The 22,695-nt window shown below is 26.2% G+C and overlaps 1 protein-coding gene across 4 annotated transcripts; it reads right to left on the reverse strand.

Moving 5' to 3' along the window:
- Positions 1–3,358: 3,358 nt before the first annotated feature.
- On the reverse strand, positions 3,359–22,419 carry LOC128965304 (tensin-1-like). 4 transcript variants are annotated; one of them, XM_054311961.1, is made up of 12 exons: positions 22,015–22,419; positions 19,247–19,522; positions 12,174–12,284; positions 8,281–8,473; positions 7,767–8,187; positions 5,702–7,697; positions 5,496–5,641; positions 4,761–4,972; positions 4,556–4,681; positions 4,064–4,487; positions 3,888–4,001; positions 3,359–3,823 (listed from the first exon to the last, which is right to left on the reverse strand). In XM_054311961.1, exons 2-12 carry the CDS (start codon positions 19,370–19,372, stop codon positions 3,655–3,657), a joined length of 4,038 nt encoding a protein of 1,345 aa, XP_054167936.1. In that variant the 5' UTR covers positions 19,373–19,522; positions 22,015–22,419; the 3' UTR covers positions 3,359–3,654. The 4 variants fall into 4 exon arrangements, with proteins under 4 accessions (XP_054167936.1, XP_054167937.1, XP_054167938.1 ...); XM_054311962.1 differs by lacking the exon at positions 19,247–19,522; XM_054311963.1 differs by lacking the exon at positions 12,174–12,284.
- Between the last annotated feature and the right edge of the window lie 276 nt (positions 22,420–22,695).

The raw sequence follows: 22,695 nt of genomic DNA on the forward strand, positions 1-22,695 counted from the left end.
AATAGTATTTTTCTAATAATAAACAATTTTTGTTTGTTTGAACAAATTTTTATGATTAAACTTTGTTGTAAATTTGTTAGCATGGTCAAATTATTCAATTTGTTAGCATGGTCAAATTATTCAATTTGTTAGCATGGTCAAATTATTCAATTTGTTAGCATGGTCAAATTATTCAATTTGTTAGCATGGTCAAATTATTCAATTTGTTAGCATGGTCAAATTATTCAATTTGTTAGCATGGTCAAATTATTCAATTTGTTAGCATGGTCAAATTATTCAATTTGTTAGCATGGTCAAATTATTCAATTTGTTATGGTCAAATTATTCAATTTGTTAGCATGGTCAAATTATTCAATTTGTTAGCATGGTCAAATTATTCAATTAGCATGGTCAAATTATTCAATTTGTTAGCATGGTCAAATTATTCAATTTGTTAGCATGGTCAAATTATTCAATTTGTTAGCATGGTCAAATTATTCAATTTGTTAGCATGGTCAAATTATTCAATTTTGTTAGCATGGTCAAATTATTCAATTTGTTAGCATGGTCAAATTATTCAATTTGTTAGCATGGTCAAATTATTCAATTTGTTAGCATGGTCAAATTATTCAATTTGTTAGCATGGTCAAATTATTCAATTTGTTAGCATGGTCAAATTATTCAATTTGTTAGCATGGTCAAATTATTCAATTTGTTGGTCAAATTATTCAATTTGTTAGCATGGTCAAATTATTCAATTTGTTAGCATGGTCAAATTATTCAATTTGTTAGCATGGTCAAATTATTCAATTTGTTAGCATGGTCAAATTATTCAATTTGTTAGCATGGTCAAATTATTCAATTTGTTAGCATGGTCAAATTATTCAATTTGTTAGCATGGTCAAATTATTCAATTTGTTAGCATGGTCAAATTATTCAATTTGTTAGCATGGTCAAATTATTCAATTTGTTAGCATGGTCAAATTATTCAATTTGTTAGCATGGTCAAATTATTCAATTTGTTAGCATGGTCAAATTATTCAATTTGTTAGCATGGTCAAATTATTCAATTTGTTAGCATGGTCAAATTATTCAATTTGTTAGCATGGTCAAATTATTCAATTTGTTAGCATGGTCAAATTATTCAATTTGTTAGCATGGTCAAATTATTCAATTTGTTAGCATGGTCAAATTATTCAATTTGTTAGCATGGTCAAATTATTCAATTTGTTAGCATGGTCAAATTATTCAATTTGTTAGCATGGTCAAATTATTCAATTTGTTAGCATGGTCAAATTATTCAATTTGTTAGCATGGTCAAATTATTCAATTTGTTAGCATGGTCAAATTATTCAATTTGTTAGCATGGTCAAATTATTCAATTTGTTAGCATGGTCAAATTATTCAATTTGTTAGCATGGTCAAATTATTCAATTTGTTAGCATGGTCAAATTATTCAATTTGTTAGCATGGTCAAATTATTCAATTTGTTAGCATGGTCAAATTATTCAATTTGTTAGCATGGTCAAATTATTCAATTTGTTAGCATGGTCAAATTATTCAATTTGTTAGCATGGTCAAATTATTCAATTTGTTAGCATGGTCAAATTATTCAATTTGTTTTCTATATGTAATACTTGTATATTGTGTTCATTATGTTTGATGTTTAATAGGTGTATTGATTATGAATAATGTAATACTGTATATCACATATACTACTGTATAATATAATTCTTGATATAATATTAATAATACTGTAATTGAAATATTTTGTTGTGTATATGTATTATATGCCATTAATTATAAATTATAGCAGAAATAATTAATTTTTAAAGTTTTATATTTATCTATAGGAATATACTGTACATATTTTTTTTAATGCCATATATAATATTTATTTACTCTATAACAATATACACAGTATTATCAATCATAATATTTAAAATTGTTTTATAATTAATTGTTTCTAACATTTGCATCATTAGAGATAATGACAGCAAAGTTCGTGAATTTTAATTATAAATCATAAATAATAAGTATATAATAGCAACAAAATTATTAAATAACAAATAGATAATATATAATTAGATTAATACTAAATAATTATAAAATGACATTTTATTGTTAACATTTCATTTGTTAATATATCACACAATATTTTTTTGTTGTTGAATACCATAAGTAATATAATTATAATATATGAGATAATTATTTGTTAATTTAAAATGTGATTATTATTATTATTGATATATTGATTGATGATGATAATTTCATTGATTCATTAATCACATAACAATATAATCATTATAAACTGATCTTTAGTAGTAGTTATTAGTTTTTTACTTACCGGTATATATAATTTTAAATATTATTTATCTTAAAAATATAAACTCAAGAGTAGACCGTTTTATTCCGGATGTATGCCTCCCATAGTAGTACTTCCCCTTTGATACTAATAATAAAAACAGATAAAAATTAATTTGTCTTATCAGTTAGGAAAAGTGTTTTTTTATAAAAATAAACTATTGATGTTTTTATTAAATTTAAAATATTTTTTATTGGATTCATATAAATTGTTAAACAGATATACAGTAATAATAATAAGCAAATATTGAAAAAATTAAGAAAATTAATGTACTGTATATAAAATATGGCACAAATTCATACATAATATAAGAATTGACATATATATGTGATATATATGATATTACTATTTTTTCAATATTACTAATAATACATTTTAATTATAAATATATATTTATTTCTTATAATTTAAATTAGAAAACTTTGATAAACTCTATTATTAACATATTTGTTATATGTTTAATAATATGTATAGTTTTTTTAGTAAGTTTTACTATTATAATTAGTTAACCATTTTATAGGAATATTCTGTTAAACTTATAAGTGTATTGGTTTTTAAATTAATTTAAAATTAAAAAATTAATTATTGACTAGAAGTTAAAAAAAGTTTAGATTATAAATAAAACATTAAATCAAAACTTAATTAGTAATTAAAAATTTGTAAATAATGATTTAATTTGCACACCAAAACATATATAAATAATAATTACCGTAATGTAAATTCAAATTAAATATTATTTTTAAATATAAACAAAAAAATGTTAATTTTTAAAATATAAATTATTAACAATTATTTATAAAATTATAGTTAATTTACAAAAGATTTGGATGAATAAAATAATCAAATATTATAATATTAAAAAATTATTATATAATGTAAGTGTTTTATCAATAATTTTAACTATAGATTCTAAAATGATATGATAAGTAAAATGAATAATGATTTTTAAAATGAAAAAACTTAAATTTATAAATATAATTATACATTATATATAAAATATTTGTAAATCACATCAAATTTAATAACAAAATTGATTATTTTGCAAAACCAAACACAAATTTAGGCACTTTTTGTAAAATTTATTATTGGCTGCCAAATGAATTAGGTAATAGTCAAAAGTTAATTTTATAAATCTTGCATTAGATTTGTTATGTGTGTCGACACACACACAGCATATGGGAGCTGCACTCCGGAAGGGCATCGCTTGTTGTTTTAGGGCTCACAGGACTGATCTCACGCTCGGTGTGTCGTCATTGAGAGCCCAACTCAGTGGAGTATCTGTGTATTCAAACGGACGGACCGTTTTTTTTTTAAATAATATTCTGTCTCTGTTGTGATTGTGTCGGATTAGTTGCCATAACTTTGTTAACAAAGTTGACGATAGCAGAGGCCGGTTGGTCGGCGTCGTACTCGGCAAACACGTGACACTGATTATCCGTTTTGCTACCAGTTTTTCGGGCAACGAATCCAAATATTATACTGTAATCATAGTATAATAGTATTAAATCTTATTGTTTGATTTTAAGGCTAAAAATATACTGACCATTGACCAGAAGGCAAAGGAATGGCTTCGATTTGGTGTTTCCACTGTCGACAGTCCGGATCTATTCCACAAAAACTTATTGATATCAATGGATAATGTCGTCGAAAGAATAGTCTGTTAGAAAAAAATATAGTTTAATACAAATAAATGAAAAACATATGGATTAATGTCAATACCGGTGATGATTATCTGTCAAAGTTATTCCTTTAGCCGACACTTTAAAGTGAACAACAGTAGGCATGGGTTGCGGTTTCATTGAAATCATTTCAGTAATTGCTTTTCGTAATGCCTGAGGACCTGTCAGTGATTCCATGTCAACGGTGACCAAATATAATATATTACAGGCGGCCCCCTCTGCCAGCAGTGTTGCCGAAGAATCACTCGTCAAACTGTTCATTATTGAGTCGACTGATAGGTCACCCGATATGTCAGAGTTGGGTATTGTAAGTTTACAGGGAAGAGCCATTGGTGTTACCGAATGTTGGTATACCAGAGCTGATAGACTGCCAAATGTTGGTTCATTGGGACAACCTTTAAGTCTAACCCCTTTAGATGTGGGCTCTATAAGGAAATGGCGCACCAATTCGCTAGAGATGTCACCTAAATATTTCAATTTTATGATTAGGTGTTTGTGTATTCAAAGATATAATAGTATTAAAAAATTATACCCGTTTTTGTCTGGACATTAGGCGGAGGAGTAGCGACTTTGAGTGCCAAACCAAAAGCACCGGGAAATGAGTGACTGTCTCGGACTATGAAAGTTCCACTGGTTTTGTCTCTCAACATATTTATTGCTAAATATATTTCAAATATATATAAAATATATAAATAATTCAATCATATCTTCAAACATCAATTATATAAGAGACATACCATCCTCTCTAGAGATGTTAGGTTTATACCAATAACTGGACGTGTCTTTAATGAAAGTCGGGTGCTGTGTAATCACTTCCGATTCATTAAGCGATAATAAGCTCGATCTCTGGGATTGTCCGTAATATATTGAACCTCCGGGTGATCCGGGCTGTGAGTCTCGGTTCTGTTCATTTTGTCCATTCATATACAATGGACTTTGTGTTTGCTTTCTATTACCAAAAGATATCATTTAGTAAAACATTTATTTTGTTAATTCAAATAAAACTTTAACCAAACTTTGCTTTTAATAATACAGTAAAACAAAAATTGACAAAATTTAAAGAAAATAAAAATTAACTAAAACAAATGAAAAAACAAATCTAATAATAAATTCAAGCAAACAAATAAATTTCTATATATGGCTATGAATACAAAAAATGAATTATAAGTTAAATTTTGTGATTAATGAATTCAAACTCATACCTCCCATACCTCCCACACCTAAAGCAAACAGTAGAGCAGTCAGACCAACGATTGTAATAATTTAATTGTAGCGAACAATTAGGACAAAGCAATTCACTTTTCAATTGCATAATAGAGTATTGGTTTTCATTTTAATTAGTGAATTAGGCGTTCATTCAATTAAATGTTAGTTATTTTTAAAAGTTTATGGAAATTTGAAACAATAAATTATATATAAATAGCTATATCTAATGTTTGATTTATAATAATATAATGTTATATAAGAAATACCTGAATAAAGGTGGACTTCTTGACATTTGATTGACATAAGGAGTGCCCGGAGTAATTGGAAAGCCCGGCGTTTCCGGTCTATCAGAATTAGGACTACCACTGCCTACAAATGACGGCGACCAAGAAGTCGGTGCTTCGGTTGCGCTCTTTTTTACAAACAATTTATGTTACAATCAGTAATTAAAATCAAATTTATAGACAATTACTTTGTAAGAAGGAGTAGAGTGTTTCGGACGCACAGAATCCACTTCATCAACAGCTTGTGTCTGCATTAAGAGGCCATCTTTGGCGTCGGGTATATAGACTTGATGTTGATTGTATGGATATACACTTCCGTATATCGATGGCGAAGTAGCCATTTGTTGCGGTGTTGGCTGCGATTCGAAGAACACTTGTCTGGCATCTTGATGTACCCGTTGGACGGCCACAAAAGGTCGTTCCCTATCATGAGTAATGTCTGAATTTTGGCGCTGAAGCGGCCGATCAGAGTCTTGCCAAATGTTTTTGCTTGAGCTGCGCGCCGGTATATAAGGTGATGTTCGAGTGTTTCCTTTGTACGGTGTCTTTCCATTAGATGTATTTATATGAAGAGGCTGTGAATAAGGAGGAGATGACTCTCGCGAAGAGTCTTGTGATGGTATTCTTTTGGCAACAGTTTTAAATTCTTGAATGAGTTTCTGTTCCTTCCAATACCTCTCTTGCATAGACTTTCCCTCGTGTTTTGACCGTAGTTTGAGTTGTTGTCTCTGAAGCCAAGTGAGAGGAATGCCATCTTCACTGAATGTCTCCTGATATGAAGAGGAAGCGTAATCACTAAACACGTCGTCCGCATCTCTCGGCTCAGTCTCGACTACACCCTTAGGCACTGTATTTTCGGTCACATAAGCGGTTGATTCAGACACTACTCTTCGTCTTTGAAGAGCTGGAGAACTGGCTGTTACTCCATATGAAAATGGTTGACTTTCTGGTGTTCGATAAGGCCTCTTGTCATCGGAACTCTGGGATATTGGTTTTGTGAGAAAACGTGTTTGAATGACATCAGGACTAGTAGTAGTAGTTTGACCACTGCTTCCATTAAACAAAGATTTTGGTGAACTATATTCACTATGTTTTTGGCTAAAACTGGGAGTGTTTGATGTTCTTGTAATTGAAGAGTAATGGTTAGTATCAGATGATGAGCTATGTGTTGTAGTTGACGTTGATTTACGAAGTGTGGCACTCGGGTGGTCCGGGAATGACTGCACCTGTTCTAACATTCCACTCAATAGTTCATCCAACTCCTGCTGCTCTTGAGTTGTGGGTCTGTTAGGTGGTCTGTCGTCACCATTTTGGTGATGAATTTCTACTTCGACATTAATAGGTGATGGATAACCACTAGAACCTGAGCCACCATTAGTATTGCCTGTATGTCCCATATGGTGTGGGTTTCCAGAAACAGTTGAAGATATTCCTGAGTCAATGCTAACAGTATGTGGTCCATCATCACTGGCATTGTCTGCACTTGAATTGTTTGGCAAAGAGAAAGTCACCGGAGATTTTTTGCTTCCACTTTTAGCTACTGTTGCGTATAGACTACCATCGATCGGACCATAAGTATGGGAGGGATTGTTCAGTTCAGCGGCAAATGCATCCAATTGTGGATCGGGTTTGTCCTCTGGTGACAAATCAAAGTTCTCATATGAATCCCATTTGACAATTGAGTCGTGAAGAGCTTCGTCAACAATAGGAGTGATGGCATCGCTTAGCGAACCGTTTTGTGGCCTATTTTCTGAGGAACTGTTGAACAAAATTTCGATGAATCCGTCGTTTGGGAAACGACTTTCAGCCATTCCGTTATCCAACTCATCCTTATTATAAACAAGTCTGTCGTGTTCAAGAGTACACGTGTGAAACTGTATCCGAAATATCGGTACTCTTCCCGGAGGACTTTGCCTTTTATGATAACATTTTATCAAAATATCTCCTCTTAATTGGAGACTTGGATTCAATACAATAAATATCTTCTTTGCTCTGCCATCAGTGGCCGAGTAGATGCCTGTCCTGTAAATAGTGTGCATTCCTTGATATATTTTAAGAAATGGACGACAACCGCCTCTTTGGTCATAATTAGGAATTCCATGAATTATAATATGATGAAGAAATAGTGGATTGTTATTCATTTTAATGGTACCGGAAAGTAATCCAGAAAAGTATTGAACGTATCTGTTATCAAAAGTTTAACGAAATTATATTAATTTTAATCGATATAAAAGTCTAATTCATGTGTCAGACCTTCTCTGTGATGGTTGCATATAGTAATCTAGTTTGTCGTCATAGAAGCGCTTCATAGCGAACCTGTCGAGCGCCTGGTCAGCGGTGGCACAGATATTGGTGTAGTGCATGAACGCAGCTATTACTACACCTGTCCGTCCATTGTCACCCTTTGAGTGAATGACAGCCACGTGTTGGTTGTCGCACGTGAGCCACGAATCAATGGCCTTACAGATAGAGCAGAGTCTCTCAAGAGGCGGTGCAAGATTCTGGTGCCAACCAAACTCACATATATTGGGATTCAATTTAATCAAATCGTTTCGACGTTCACTCAAATTGAAAACCATATACTTGTTCTTGTGTTTGGTCCGAAACATCTGAACAACTTCTTTCAGATTTGCCCGATATGTGCCACTTGTGCCCGAATCGGGAAATGTAAGCGCTTGAGATAAAAGTAAAAATTCATTAATTAATTTTTAAAAATATCTTAAATTATGTACTAATGTAAAAATATGTGTTAATAATGTATGCCTACCGATGATGCGTTCGGTAACGTAAGTGATGTCCATTACAAACGGTGGATAATGTGATGATTTGTCCGCTAAATTAATCGTTCGGATCGATCGCTTGTTGTCGTCGTTAACAATCTGTTTCGTTGTTGAATTGCTTTCACTTGTCGTATAAGAAGTCGATGCAAATGATGTCTGATTTAATGGTTTTTCGCTAAACTGTTGTACAAGAGTTTCATCATTAGAATCCATTTTTTTTTTAAAAAAAAGGTTATATTAATTAGTGATTTTAAGTTGCAATTGGTGTGCAATTTGCATATAATTAGTATAGTGTAAATGTTTTTAAATAGCAAACTATTAAATTATATAACAGCAAACTATATCATATTATTTTTTCAGTGATTTGTTTATTAAAGATAATTTATGTCATCAATTGAGACAATTGATAAATAAAAACTATTTTTTCACATATCATTAGGTCAAGGATTTGATCAAATGTATAGAAAATTATAGTCAAACAAAAGTTTATTGTTTTAAACATATAAAAATCAAATCAAATAAAAAAAATATGACAAACTATTAAATTATCAACTTATATGTTGTTTAAGTAATACTATATCTAATAAATTGCACTATTTTTCATTTTAGTATCAAATTAAACATTTTCATTGTATTAATATAAATATCAAACTAAAAATATTTATCATCAATAAAATAATATAGTTTGCTATTTCAAAGTCTTTAATATTTATCTAATCAATTGTCGTATCAAATAATAAATTATGTAAACCTTAGGCTTACATGAGTTTATGCATGTATTACTATATATTTATATTTAGAAAATTTCTTATTATATGTATTAAAGATATTTCATTAAATAATTTTCACCTATTTTTTATCAAAATTGTTATAATTCTTAATAACAAAATTTCATTATTTATAAAACTCTTTTGTATTTACAATAAATAAGAGCTTAATAATTGATAAAAAAATTATCGTTGATAATAAACATGTCAAATACATATACTGTACATATATTTTTATTTATTATTTTTTTTTGTAATATGAATAAATTAGAAATTCCAGTTGATTTATAAAAATGACAAATAATATATTTTTAAAATATATATTAATAGCTTTTTTCAAATGAAATATTTGCTAAAATTTTGAGAGAACAGCAAATTTTGAAATAACTTTTTAAAACAAATGTTTATATAATTTTAAGAAAAGGATTGGCTTTTAAAAACAAATCTAAATTACATTTTCTTAATATAGAAATGTGTGTTCAATATTTCAAATATATTTATTTAAACAGTAAACCTATTTCATCACTATTTATGGAAATAATTCACAACATATTGCATTCATTTATTATTTATTGCTATTATTTACTTTACAAATAGTTTTCTAAATAAAAATTTGTTTATTATTTTATAGAAATTTAATTATTTTGGATGAAATGAAGGTAAGTCTGGGCAATAAGGAAATGCTTGAGAGTGTCGGTGCTATACTTGGATTAACAAATTTAACAAAACAACACATTTGTGGACCAATGAGTATGTGGTCCTATGGATTGACTAATTTGCAAAAACTATAAATTTAGAGACAAATATATAAAAAATACTAATTTTGTCAACAAATCTAACAATATATTAACCAAAAATGCATACTTCAGTATTTTATATTACTGTATCTAATATTTTATAGTCATTGTCAAAGTGTCTCTTAAATACAACTACTACTTAAATAAGCACTTGTAGTAAATATATATTATTAGATAAAACGATGATATTTTCAGTTTGTATAATCAGTGCTGAAAAGTGTACTCTCATTGTATTATGACTTTTCACTAGTAATGATAGCAACAGATCGTTTATGGGGCCATATATATCTCAAACACAAACTATAGACTATAGTAGGGTTTGGGATATTTATTAATATAGCAAAAGTTGTTTCAGTTGGGATAATGCCATACAATCATCTACCAGTGCACACATTTACTCCTATTCTAAACTAAAGTATATATTATACAACATTTGACGACAGTATATATACAGTATATTAGTATATATATATATATATATATATATGAAAAGACAATTTACATAAATAACTAGAAAAAGCTATAAAATACTGTATATATTTATCGTACAGCAAAAAGTAAGTGCACCGGGAGTTTATATGGCATTGTGCCAAATGAAACAACTTTTGCTTATTGTTTCAAATAATAGAGACTAATACCTTGTTTTTATAAAGCATTCTCTGCAAGTATTTCTTTCAAAGTAAAGTATAAAATCGTTTTCATTAAGATATACTTAGCATTACTTTTATAATTATTAATATTTATTAATCATTTAGATTTTGATATTTATATTGACATAAAATATTAATACAAAAATTTCAAATAATACAAGAAATACAATATATGTGTAACGCATGTGCTTTACCTCATACTTTGTAAGTATGGTTTTTATTAAGTATTTGAAGTCTACTTTCTCTCAAAGTTTTGTGTTTTTGCTAACTTTAAAAGTAAAGTATAAGTAGTGTTTTTATTAAGAAATTTTGAAAATACTTTGAGAGTTTTCTTTATGAAAACAGGGTATAAGGAATGGGTTTCTGTTTGAAAAGTCATATTAAATGCTAAACTTAACTCACATATACAATAAACATTCAAATTATATAAATATAAATGTTATTATTGAATACAAATCTGTCACTACAGATAATAATGAATTTAATATCATAATTGACAATAATAACAATAATCATAATCTTTAATGTATTTAACACGAGTGCAATAACAATATTGTAAATTACAATTTGTAATATAATTAATTAGTACAAAAACTTATTTTTTTATGAAATTATTAATTTAAAAATATCTAATAATTTCTATTCAATTTAATTTAATTTAATTCAATCTAATTTAATTCAATACATAATAATCAAATAACTAATTCAAAAAATGCTAAGATTTTGTTTATTAAAATTAATTTTGACAACCATTGCAATCATAGTGAATATCTCAATAGAAAATATAAACAAGTATATTAATGTCATAAAATTATTAATAATACAATTTATTTTAAAAATAATTTTTACCATAATTCATATCAAATAATATGCCCTTAATAGAAGGATGATTACAAAATATTAAACAAATAAAATAATTAAGCAAATATTATCTAGATATCTAAATTATAATTTAGTTATCATATTAAAATATAAAATTAATAATACTCAGCTGTTGTATTGCATACAATAGCAATAAAATGTTGAAATTGAATTGATAGTTATATTTAATTATAATGTATAATTTTGTCACAAATTCACTTATTTTCTATCAAAATTATTGTTTAACGTTAAACATTTGCATAAATCAAATATGGATTTAGTAAAATAAACATATATTTAATCCCATAATCTTATTTTTGTTTAATTTTCAAAACAGTTCATTAGAAATATTATGCTTTTCATAGAATTGTTAATAATATTTTTATTATTCTACTGTATATATATTTATATACTGTATTATTAGACATATATATATATATATAATCAATGACTTATTTGTTTAGTTCTAGTGATAGGTAATGATTGAAACTTTGATTATTGAAACATATGATAAATATTAGTCTACATTTCATAAAATAGCTAATCTTTTTTTACATTAAGTCACATCTGTTAATATTATATATACAGTATATACTTGAAAATTAATGTGTAATGCACTCGATATTATGCACTCAAAACAGTTTAAAGTCCAATGGTTTTGCTTACCATAAAATATTCTTATAGATAGAAATATTTATCTTTAGGTCAAACTTAGGTTTTTTTGGTGGAATATATAGATTTCAATGTCCAAGTAATTTGATGTAATTATATGAATCAATAAAAGTGATTTTCATAATACTCTTACCAAATGGGTTTTATTTAGTGATGATTTAATAACAGGATTTAAGACTGGCTTAGATTCAAGCCTAGGCTCAGACACCAAATCAATTGCTTGTCTGACTCTTGTCTCAGATTCCTTTAAAATATAAAGTTTATGTAAAGTTATTTTTATAAGATTTAAACAAAATAATTATAATATAAATATATATATAAAAGATGTATTGTTTGTTAGTTTTCAAATTCTTGCTCATTAGCCATAAGTTATAGCATTGTTTTAAAACTTAATTATAAATCAAGTAATAAGCATTACATATATACATAAATACATTTAAACATATAGTTGTTAACGTCTAAAGTTGTGAAAAAATCAATTAGATTTTGATGTTAGACTAAACACACATATTTTACACTAAATGTTTATTAAATAATTTTTTTAAATAAGCAAAAAATGACTTTTGATGTAAAGTTTATATAATATTTATGCAAAAGATGTTCAGTTCATAGACATGATATTTACGCCACAAATCAATATTATATTACTTATTATTATTCTCAATGCAAACTCTTTACTTATTATAATATTTTTTTAAAGTAAAAATTCTAAAATTATTTAACTATTATAAAATAAAACTTACATAAGAAATAATAAACAAACAAAAAATATTTCATATTTTCTTTTGTTCACATATTTATAATAATTGTCATTAGAAAACTTTAAAACCATTCAAAGTGTTTTTCAAGTAATTTTTAGTGTCAAATGTAAACATGAATCCATAAATTTAATAATTAAAATTATTTATTACATTTAATTCAGTGTTATTATTATTATCATTATTATTTATATTATCAAATAAATTGTTTTTTAAATATTTGTTTATTTTCTTGAAAAAAGTCATTACTATTATTATTTCAAAGATTCTGTGCGAAACAAATAGAGGTAAATCTGGGCAATGAGGAAGTGCTTGACTTATATGTCGGTGCTATATATGGATTCAGACAAGTAAAATAACACATTTGTGGACTAATTGAGTGGTTGGGTTGGGTTGGGTTCAACTGATTTACTAGAAAAAAAAAATCTCAAAAAAGTTCAGAATTTGTCAAAATAGATCTAACAATGTGTTGTTTAACCATAAATACTATTTTAACTATTTTATGTTACCTGACTTTATAGTCATTGTCAGAAAGTGTTTCACAATACAACTACTTTTTATAAGCACTTGTACTCTATAAATATATATAATTTACATAATATGTATTTCATATACATATACTAGAAAAATGATGGGATTTTATATTTAGTCAAATAGACTGAAAACTGTACTCTCATTGTACAGTATATGCCATTAATAATGATAGCAACAGATCGTTTATGGGGCGATACTGTACAGTGAATATAATTTGCATAAATAACTGAAAAAATGACATCAAATACTGTATATAAGTTTATATATAGCATTTGAAAGAGAGAGAGAGAGAGAGAGAGAGAGAGAGAGAGCACCGGGAGATTGCATGATGTTGTGCCAAATGAAACAACTTTGTCTATTGGCTCATATGTTTGCTCAAACACTACCGGTATATTTATTTCTGAGATCATTTGAAATATCCTAAACACAAAACTCAATCAAATAAACTCAATACAAACCTTTCAAACAATTATTATAAATATAATTATAATATTAATTGTAAAGATGTGTAAAAATAACTGCGTATAAATAAATATAATTTATTATATGATATAATATACTGGTAATAGTTTTAATAATTAAAAATCAATTTTAATTTTTTAAAAATTTATGCAAAAAACCTTAAGAATTAAATTCTTAATAATCTTAAGACTTATTAAGAATTTAAAGACTTAAATATAAAAAGGTTTTAAAAATTCTTATTACATTAATTTTAATAAATAAAACCAATAAAAATTATTTTAAAAAATATAAACATAATAAATATGAATCTTTTATTTTTTTTTAAATAGTCTGATAAATTATCATGTATTAATAATGTAATTTTCAACATTGATGTTAACTACAGTACTTGGTGTCAAATAAAAACACTAAATTAATTTTATTGTTTCGTTTTTATTAAACAAAAATACAATACAAAGTTTAATAAAATATAATATTGGTTTATGATTTATTTTTTATAATGTTATTTAAACTTATGAATTTTTTAATAGTGCAATATTTTTAACATAAATTAAGTTACATTATGTAATTACGTTAAATTAAATAATGTTATAGATATAAATAAAAGCGGAAAGCATTGTATAGCTTTTTAAATATAGACTACCATTAGCTATCAAATAGATTAGTATCGCTATAAAGTACAGTACAGTATATTTACTGTATTATACATTATACAGTATTGTACAGTATATCGTAAAATATATTATTATTATTAATGACTAGACATATACCTGCATATAAAATTTTTATCTATTTTATTATTATTATTAAACATATTTTATATATATTTCTAATTATATAACAATAATGTAAATATAGTAATCTCTCTAATGTATACATCCATTAAAAATAGTATACAATAATTTCCGGTCCTATTTTTATCGCTTAATCTGTTTTTGTTAGGAATCTTCAAAACATTTTTTATTAGAGATTTATTTATGTATTTTCAAAGAAATGTTAATAATATTGTCATATAACGTAATGTACCATAAATTATAAATAATAGTGTTGTTATAACTTGTAATAAATTTAAATAAAAATTTACGAGTTTACAAAAAATGTGTAAAATTTGGTGTTTATTGCGTTTATAAATTATATTGCTTTTTATCACAACTTCTATAAAAATCTTTTTTTTATTTTTTAAACGACAAAAACGAATAATAAATAAATAAATATCTAAATCAATATCTATTTAGCTATTTATTTAGATATTTTAGTTTTAAAATGATTCAAATGGCAACAAAATTTGATAATAAATAATAAGTACAAACTAAACAATAATAAATAATTTAGAGAATTTCTTTTAAAAAGTTTAATGAAATAATTTTAATATTTCACTTTATGTGTTAACAAATTTTTTGACCAAAAACATAGTCGACAAGTAATAGTAATCTGTATAAGAAATCTACGTTAAGAGTGAGTCCATTCAAAATTTTAACTGAAATGTATGTCTGCTTTATCTCCAATTTGAGTGTTTGATTACCAGTGTATTCAATGAATGAGAGATATAGAGTACCAAAAAAAAATCCTGAGCTCAGCTCTGGTATGGGAAAGAAAGCGCCAAAACAAGCAATTGAAGCAAAATAAGTGAAGCACTGGTAGAACACATATATCTTAAATGAGGCATTCATTTAATGGTCTGACTTATATAACTTAAACGCAAACTACTTTATGGGACGCATTCCCCTCACATGTCTAACTGCAAGACAACACAACAAACTTCAATAACTGTCAACTTTGGCTTCAAATTTATATATAACTTCAATGAATAAACTATTCGCTAAATTTCGAGAATAATTCTAAATAAATCTTTTATTTGAATTATTATTTTTTTATTATTATTATTATTACTGGTATCCACAATCATAAGTAGTATATAGCCTCTAGAGATAACCTTACGATTGGTCTATATTTATGTTATAAATGTTTTGTCAGATAAAACTTGACTTATATATCATATATGTACATTAAAAATTAGTTTCATAATATGTTTATGTTTATATAATTTAGTTTATACTAAAAATTCAGTATATAATATCTTATCAAATTTATTTATATCATTATATTCTCCTACGCTATTGATATAATTGATAGAATATTTTTGCTGAATTTGGATATATATATATATATATTATTAATAACAAAATTATATTATAAATTATAGCTTACGATTCAATTATCATTATTACATATAATTATATTATATTACACATATAATTGCATAATTTTTTATCATTAATTTTATACTTCCTCTAAAAAAATATTCACATACCAAAACATTTATATAAGCAAAATGTATAAATTTTAAATGTTTTTGTTATTTAAGTAGATTTTTATTATTGTAAATAAAAGTTGATGTTTTAATAACACAATTTCCAATAAAATTAATGCCTTTTCTAAAAAAAGTATTTTTATTAAACTAGTTAAATATACTCCAGGATATGAGCTAATTTGTTCATCAAGTATTAATCTAATCAAATCTGAAATAAAAAACAATTTTAAAAAAATAGTAATCAAAAAAATATTAGACATATTAACCGTTTGTAATTTCAACTATAAAATTATCGCCAAATTAAAATAATAATAATAATTTTTATTTTTCAGTTAGATTTTATATGAGTTTTCATATACTAGAAAGTTTATATGAAAAACAAAATACTTAAATATCAATAGTTATTATATTAATGTAACATAAAATACTGTGATTTGAATAAATATCCTTGATTAGTATATATTTTTAATTATCATATAATATCAAAATAATATCAAATTATATTATAATTACAACAAACTATAAATATTATACATGTAATACAGTAATTATCACATATAAAACAGATTTTTATATAAAATTCATAAAACATTGACCATATTTGCCGTTATTTAGTAAATTAAATGTTTGTGTAAAAAAAGATATATTTAAAAAAAACTTGTAATGTATAACAATATTGAAGAGTAAAATGCGAAGAAATGAACACTTTTCTATATAAACGTGTGTTTAAATAAATTAATCAATAAAAGTGTCAATAATTGATTAAATGTCATCAATTAAAATGGTTTGAAATTACTGTTTGTTATAAACTACTTGTGAACTCACTTTGGCTGACAATGTATTGAGTTTTATATAATAGTAAATTTTTGGTATTATAAGTTGAATGTTTTTTTATAAATAACATTTAACTAGTTTTATGCCAAAAACCAATGTAAAAAAATCAAATGAAAGTTTTTATTTCAATTTTATATCAATATTATGTGATATACAAGTAATAAAAAAAAACTTTGAAATAATTAATGTACATATACTGTACATATTCAGATATACTGTATATATACAATAATATAATGTAACAAATTTCATTATTTAAACCAAAAAATATAGTAATAAAACATTACTATAATTTTTAACAGTGTTTTGATACAAAATTACTGTATTATAAAAATAATTCATGTTTTACTATCGTTTCAGAAATGGTTTAAAAATGAGACATAATTTAAAATAGTTTGTGAAACAAATCTTTATAAATTATTTTACTTGTTTAACACATGAATATATATACTGTACATAATATATATAAATTTAAACTAATAATAAATATCAAGAATATGTATAATTACAACACCATGTCTTGTAGCAGAAAAACCACAACTAATTTATATAAATCTCACGTAAAATAGTACTTAATATATGTTAAAGTTTGTGCTTTTGGGGCATCTTTTCAAACAATAATTCACTATTTATTTATCAAACTATAATACAGTATATATACTGTATTAGTGTCTGTCTGTCAGTGAGTTACTATAAGGCAACAAAAAACATATTATTTGATAGTTTATTGAGTTTAATAATTGTATAATCAGTCCGTTAAAAGTCTAGTTATTTAATTATTAAATGAATGTTTTATTATTGTAATTATATAAATTTTTTAACCAATAATTATAATACAGTATATTATTAATTTAATAGTACATACAATTTCCCTTAATTTAGAATACATCAAATATAGTGATAACTTTTTTAAAGACTAGTCAAACTAAATTAATATCTCAAACATTAGATAAACATATGCTAAACCATAAGCAGCTCATAAAAAAATTATTTATTTTTTTCTTAATAAAATTTCATCGCATTTAGCCCTAACACCTGTCAAATTGTGATAAAACCTAATTATATAACAGGAAAAATAATTTAATCAAAATTAATATATATTTTTGACACATAACGAAACTTTTATGTTTTTTTCGAGACACAAATCATCAAAAATATTAACAAAAAAGTCGATTATTTGAAAAGTTTAGAACGAGTGAAGTGCTGACACAAACTTGATGTGAGAAAACACCTCAAGATTTGAGATCAAATTCACTGATAATAATAATAGGAGGCAATCAAATAATACATTTTTAAATTTACTGTTTTAATAAATGAAAGTTTTTTAGATGTTAAATATTATACAATTGAGATGTTAAATAGCATTACCAGAATAACTTCTAGATACTATATCTAATTGTTGTCTGAACTGTTACATTTATCACATACTATTACTCTTTAACCACACTATTGATATGAATATATTTGTCGGTCAAATAAGTTAATACTAATCTAATTTTATTACTTTATCCGAATCTGAAGTCAAAATTTGAAAATTTACAAAAATGCAAACAAACAGACAGACACACACATATAGATTTCCGATAACAAAATTTATTGAAAAGTCAAGTGCGAGAGTATTGGGAGTATCCTATAATCAAATATATTTGCCTCGTGTTTGTGATTCAATATGTGTTGAGCTATAAGTACGGTATAATATATAAATTTTTGATATATTGGTAAGCATTCAGAGGCACACATTTTAAGAGCTATTAAAACGATTTCTATTTAGACTCTAAATTTAGAGAGAGAGAGACTTAGCCCTTGCATGTGAAAAGCCATTAAAATGTTATATACTTTAGTAAAAGCTTATGGTCAGCACCACCCATAAATGGCATATCCCATCGCAAACACAAATTGTTAGGCCTTTTGTGTAATTTTTATAACAGAGGTCGGCGTTTATAATGTTATGCTCAATATTGTGCATACAGTACATGCATCTGCTTTTGTAATATTGATGGTATGCCTCCACAGATACATCAGATAGCGGACAGACAGTCAACACATACACACTCACCCACAGACATATATACACACACATAGTATGTATAGTACGTACACAATATTATCAATGCTATCCCACATCGCAAACATCGCGTAAAAATTTTTCGGGAAAAACAAGGGGTGCATTGGAAAAGTGATTTTGAAATGAAAATAATAATAATAATAATAAAATAGAGAAATACATAAATATATAGGCATTCACTTTGAAGGGCAAACACCTATTTTTCAGTGACAGTCATAGTAGATACTACTGAAACCTCATACCTCACGGGTACGGATCCCAGAAATGGTCCGATGGCAGGAACAGCGGCAGTCTGGTGATGGACTGCGAACAATCACTGCCTTCCAGCGCTTTTTGGATCGCCTGCTGGCCCAACAACCCAATACCATACTGTTTGTTGGCTCCGGTGTGTTATGTTGTTGTTGGCACAAGAATTCAATCCGCTATCAAAACAATATATTCAATGCAACAAAAACCCCACTAATAATATAAACCATTGGCTTTACTCCGGTATTTAATACATCCAAATGTTATTATTACTAAATAAATATATACTTTATTTAGATAGGGTTTATGTCATTTGATAATTTTTTTATTTATATAATTAATATCATTATATTAAATAATAATATTAATTATTGAAGCAATTATTGCAGAGATGACCAACACATGTGACACACATACACACAACACTCTATGGGATGTTAAACACACACATCTGTATATATAAATAAATATATAATAACTGAAAAGTGATTCAACAGTCGAGAGTCAAATATGAAAAGTATTTTCCTTTACTTTTTCACTCAAATTTTGTTTCATTTGGTAAACAATTTGCTTACAGAAAGAGAGGTCTTGTTGTTTGGGGTCTAAACATAGCACTTCTGGGGCTAAACTGATGGCAAACATCTGAGACGAGCCATAGGATGGACCTAATAGAGAGGGGTCTCTCACACAACTCTCAATTCACTATTAACCACAACTTTAAACGATTGGACGCAACTATTCATACCATTCATTGCTCTCTCTCTCTCTCTCTCTCTCTCTCTCTCTCTCTCTCTGTTTCAATGAGTATTGCAATAACCAATGAGACCACCGATATATTGACGTAATCAGTGACGAAGTTTTACAAAAATTATATAAAAGCTATAGACTTAACGGTCAATACAGTCAAAGAGGTATAAAAAGAGAGGAATAATCAATGATTTATTGAAAAGATAATGTTTGGTAATAATGATACATACAGTACATTATACTGTATATCACATTCAAATATAGTACAGTACTTCAATCATACATATAAATTACAATTAATGTTAACTTTGTTTCTAATATCAGGTTAATTGGCAAAAATCGAAACATTTATCACCGAAAAACTCGTTTTTGGGATCAATAATCATTAAAGTTTTTTTTTGACATTTTTGACATTTTGTATTTTTCGACATTATATTATAGTTATCTAATGATGTTCATTATCAATATATAAAAATGTTACTCTAAAGTCAACTAAATTATTTTTAATATTAACTAATTATATAATTAAAAATAAATCAGATCTAAAACTAAAATCATTTATCATAGTTAATCTCTCTGTTTGTATACTAAAAAATTGATAATCACGTGCAATAGTAATCGTATTAGTAAACTGTGCTTTGAATACGTGCTATCACTACTGTATTTAACATTTATAAATACTATTACTAATCGCTATTTTAATTTTTTTTAATGTTATGCCAATTATTTCCAAATTATATAATAGTATTAGAATCACGTGAATACAAAAAATACTGAACAACTGTTTAATCAAATATGACTTAAATATATGTAATCAACACATAATAAATAAATGATTGAATTCTATTCAGTATTTATAATACCATACATACATCTGTAGAAAATAAATACCCTATTGTTGTATATATACCGGTGTATTACAAACTAAACCAGTTGTCAAAGTAGAAAGCATTGCCATAACAAACTTTTTCAATGTATATCTTATTATTTAAGTTTGAAGTTTTTATCTTACATACTATTCCCTAACCTATCAAACAATATTACTAACTGTAGAATACTATTTTTTGACAAGAGATTTAAATTTAGTTTTTATATACACTAATAATACTCTACACAAAAATAAAAGCACATAAAACCAGTTGAAAATGCTAAGCCTAGCGTTGTTAGATGAAATCCTGAGCGATATTTTAAATTTTTGTTTAAATATATTTCCAAAAGAGTCAGATAACCCAATAAGGGTACGATAGGAAAGTTAGATTTAAATTGTAGATACAGGTATTCGTAAATATCATATACACTAAATATATATTTTTAAAACTTTGTCCGCCATTATGTCCATTGTTATTAAGAGTTAGGAGGGGTTAGTCCAAAGACATTCCAATTCTATTTTTTATTAAAATATTCGAATAAAAAGTAAAATATTATAAATATTATTAAAAAAAAACGGACAAACAGACAGACAGACAGACAGATATAACGAATTCAAGTTTTGCTAACTTAGAATTTAAAGTTCATGCTTACCAAACAAAAAGTTTAAAACAACACGAAATGCATGATATTTATGATAAATCATATCACATATGATATTTCAAAACAATTTATAACTAATAATTGTGCAAAAAATGTTGGATAAAAATATCAATTATATTTAATAACTAATAAAATAATAATTTACATGTAAAACAAAATTATAAATTAAGTTACAATTAATAGATAATATAATTTAAATACATATATCATATATATATTATAAGTGATAAACAAAAAATGTTTGGCATTTGATGTATGTATTAATGAAATGTGCAAATAATATACAAATAAATCAATTATTATAACATTGAGTGCTATGTATGGCATTGATATAACTTTATGTTAATGTTGTCGGGGATCAGTTAAAAGTGATAGTTAAGAAATGTTTTAATAATACTGCCATTTTGAGCGCACAAACACATATCAAGTGAAAGCACTTGTATGGCATAGCATTGGTATGATAAGCGCCTAACCATTCATTACTGACCTGTTTGTGAATCAGATCTGCATTCATGTGTGTCTTTGCATTAATCTCTGGTCACTTGAGTGATGGACTGGGAGTCCATTTGATGATATGGTGTTTCGGTCGGTGCGGCCAATGGTTGGGTAGCCGTGGATTCCGTTACTATAGAATCAATGGCCAGAAACAGCACAACATTTGTGGTAAAAATAATATTCAAACACTTGATTCACAGTTAATATGAGTTTGCAATATAACTCTGCGTTAAGACTTTAGTTCAACAATAATTGCACACACATTGCAAACATCAACACAATTATTATTACTAACAAACACAACACATGTTAAACCCATACTATACTGCCTACACATTACACATATTACCATTTCTAGTGAATGTTAAGCCCAACCATCAAATCATACCAATCCCTATACGGGTTGGTATATATGTATACATTGAACAACATTTACATTAACCGCATCAGTATTAACACTAAACCATTGATTCACTTTAAGTTGTGGTTCGGTTCTCTCAATTCAAACATAATTTGTCAATATTTATACTGAAAATTATTTTAATATTTTATCAAACAATTAAATCATTATAAATACTAAAACAAGAATAATCAATAGTTTATAAATTACTTATTTTTATTATACATTTAATCTGAAATAATATTAAATTTTAAAAATAAATAAATAAAAACC

The sequence above is a fragment of the Oppia nitens genome, unplaced genomic scaffold, assembly GCF_028296485.1.
Source record: "Oppia nitens isolate AA-2021 unplaced genomic scaffold, nextdenovo-longstitch-racon4-pilon3 scaffold17_pilon_pilon_pilon, whole genome shotgun sequence".
NCBI classification, from domain to species: Eukaryota; Metazoa; Arthropoda; class Arachnida; order Sarcoptiformes; family Oppiidae; genus Oppia; species Oppia nitens.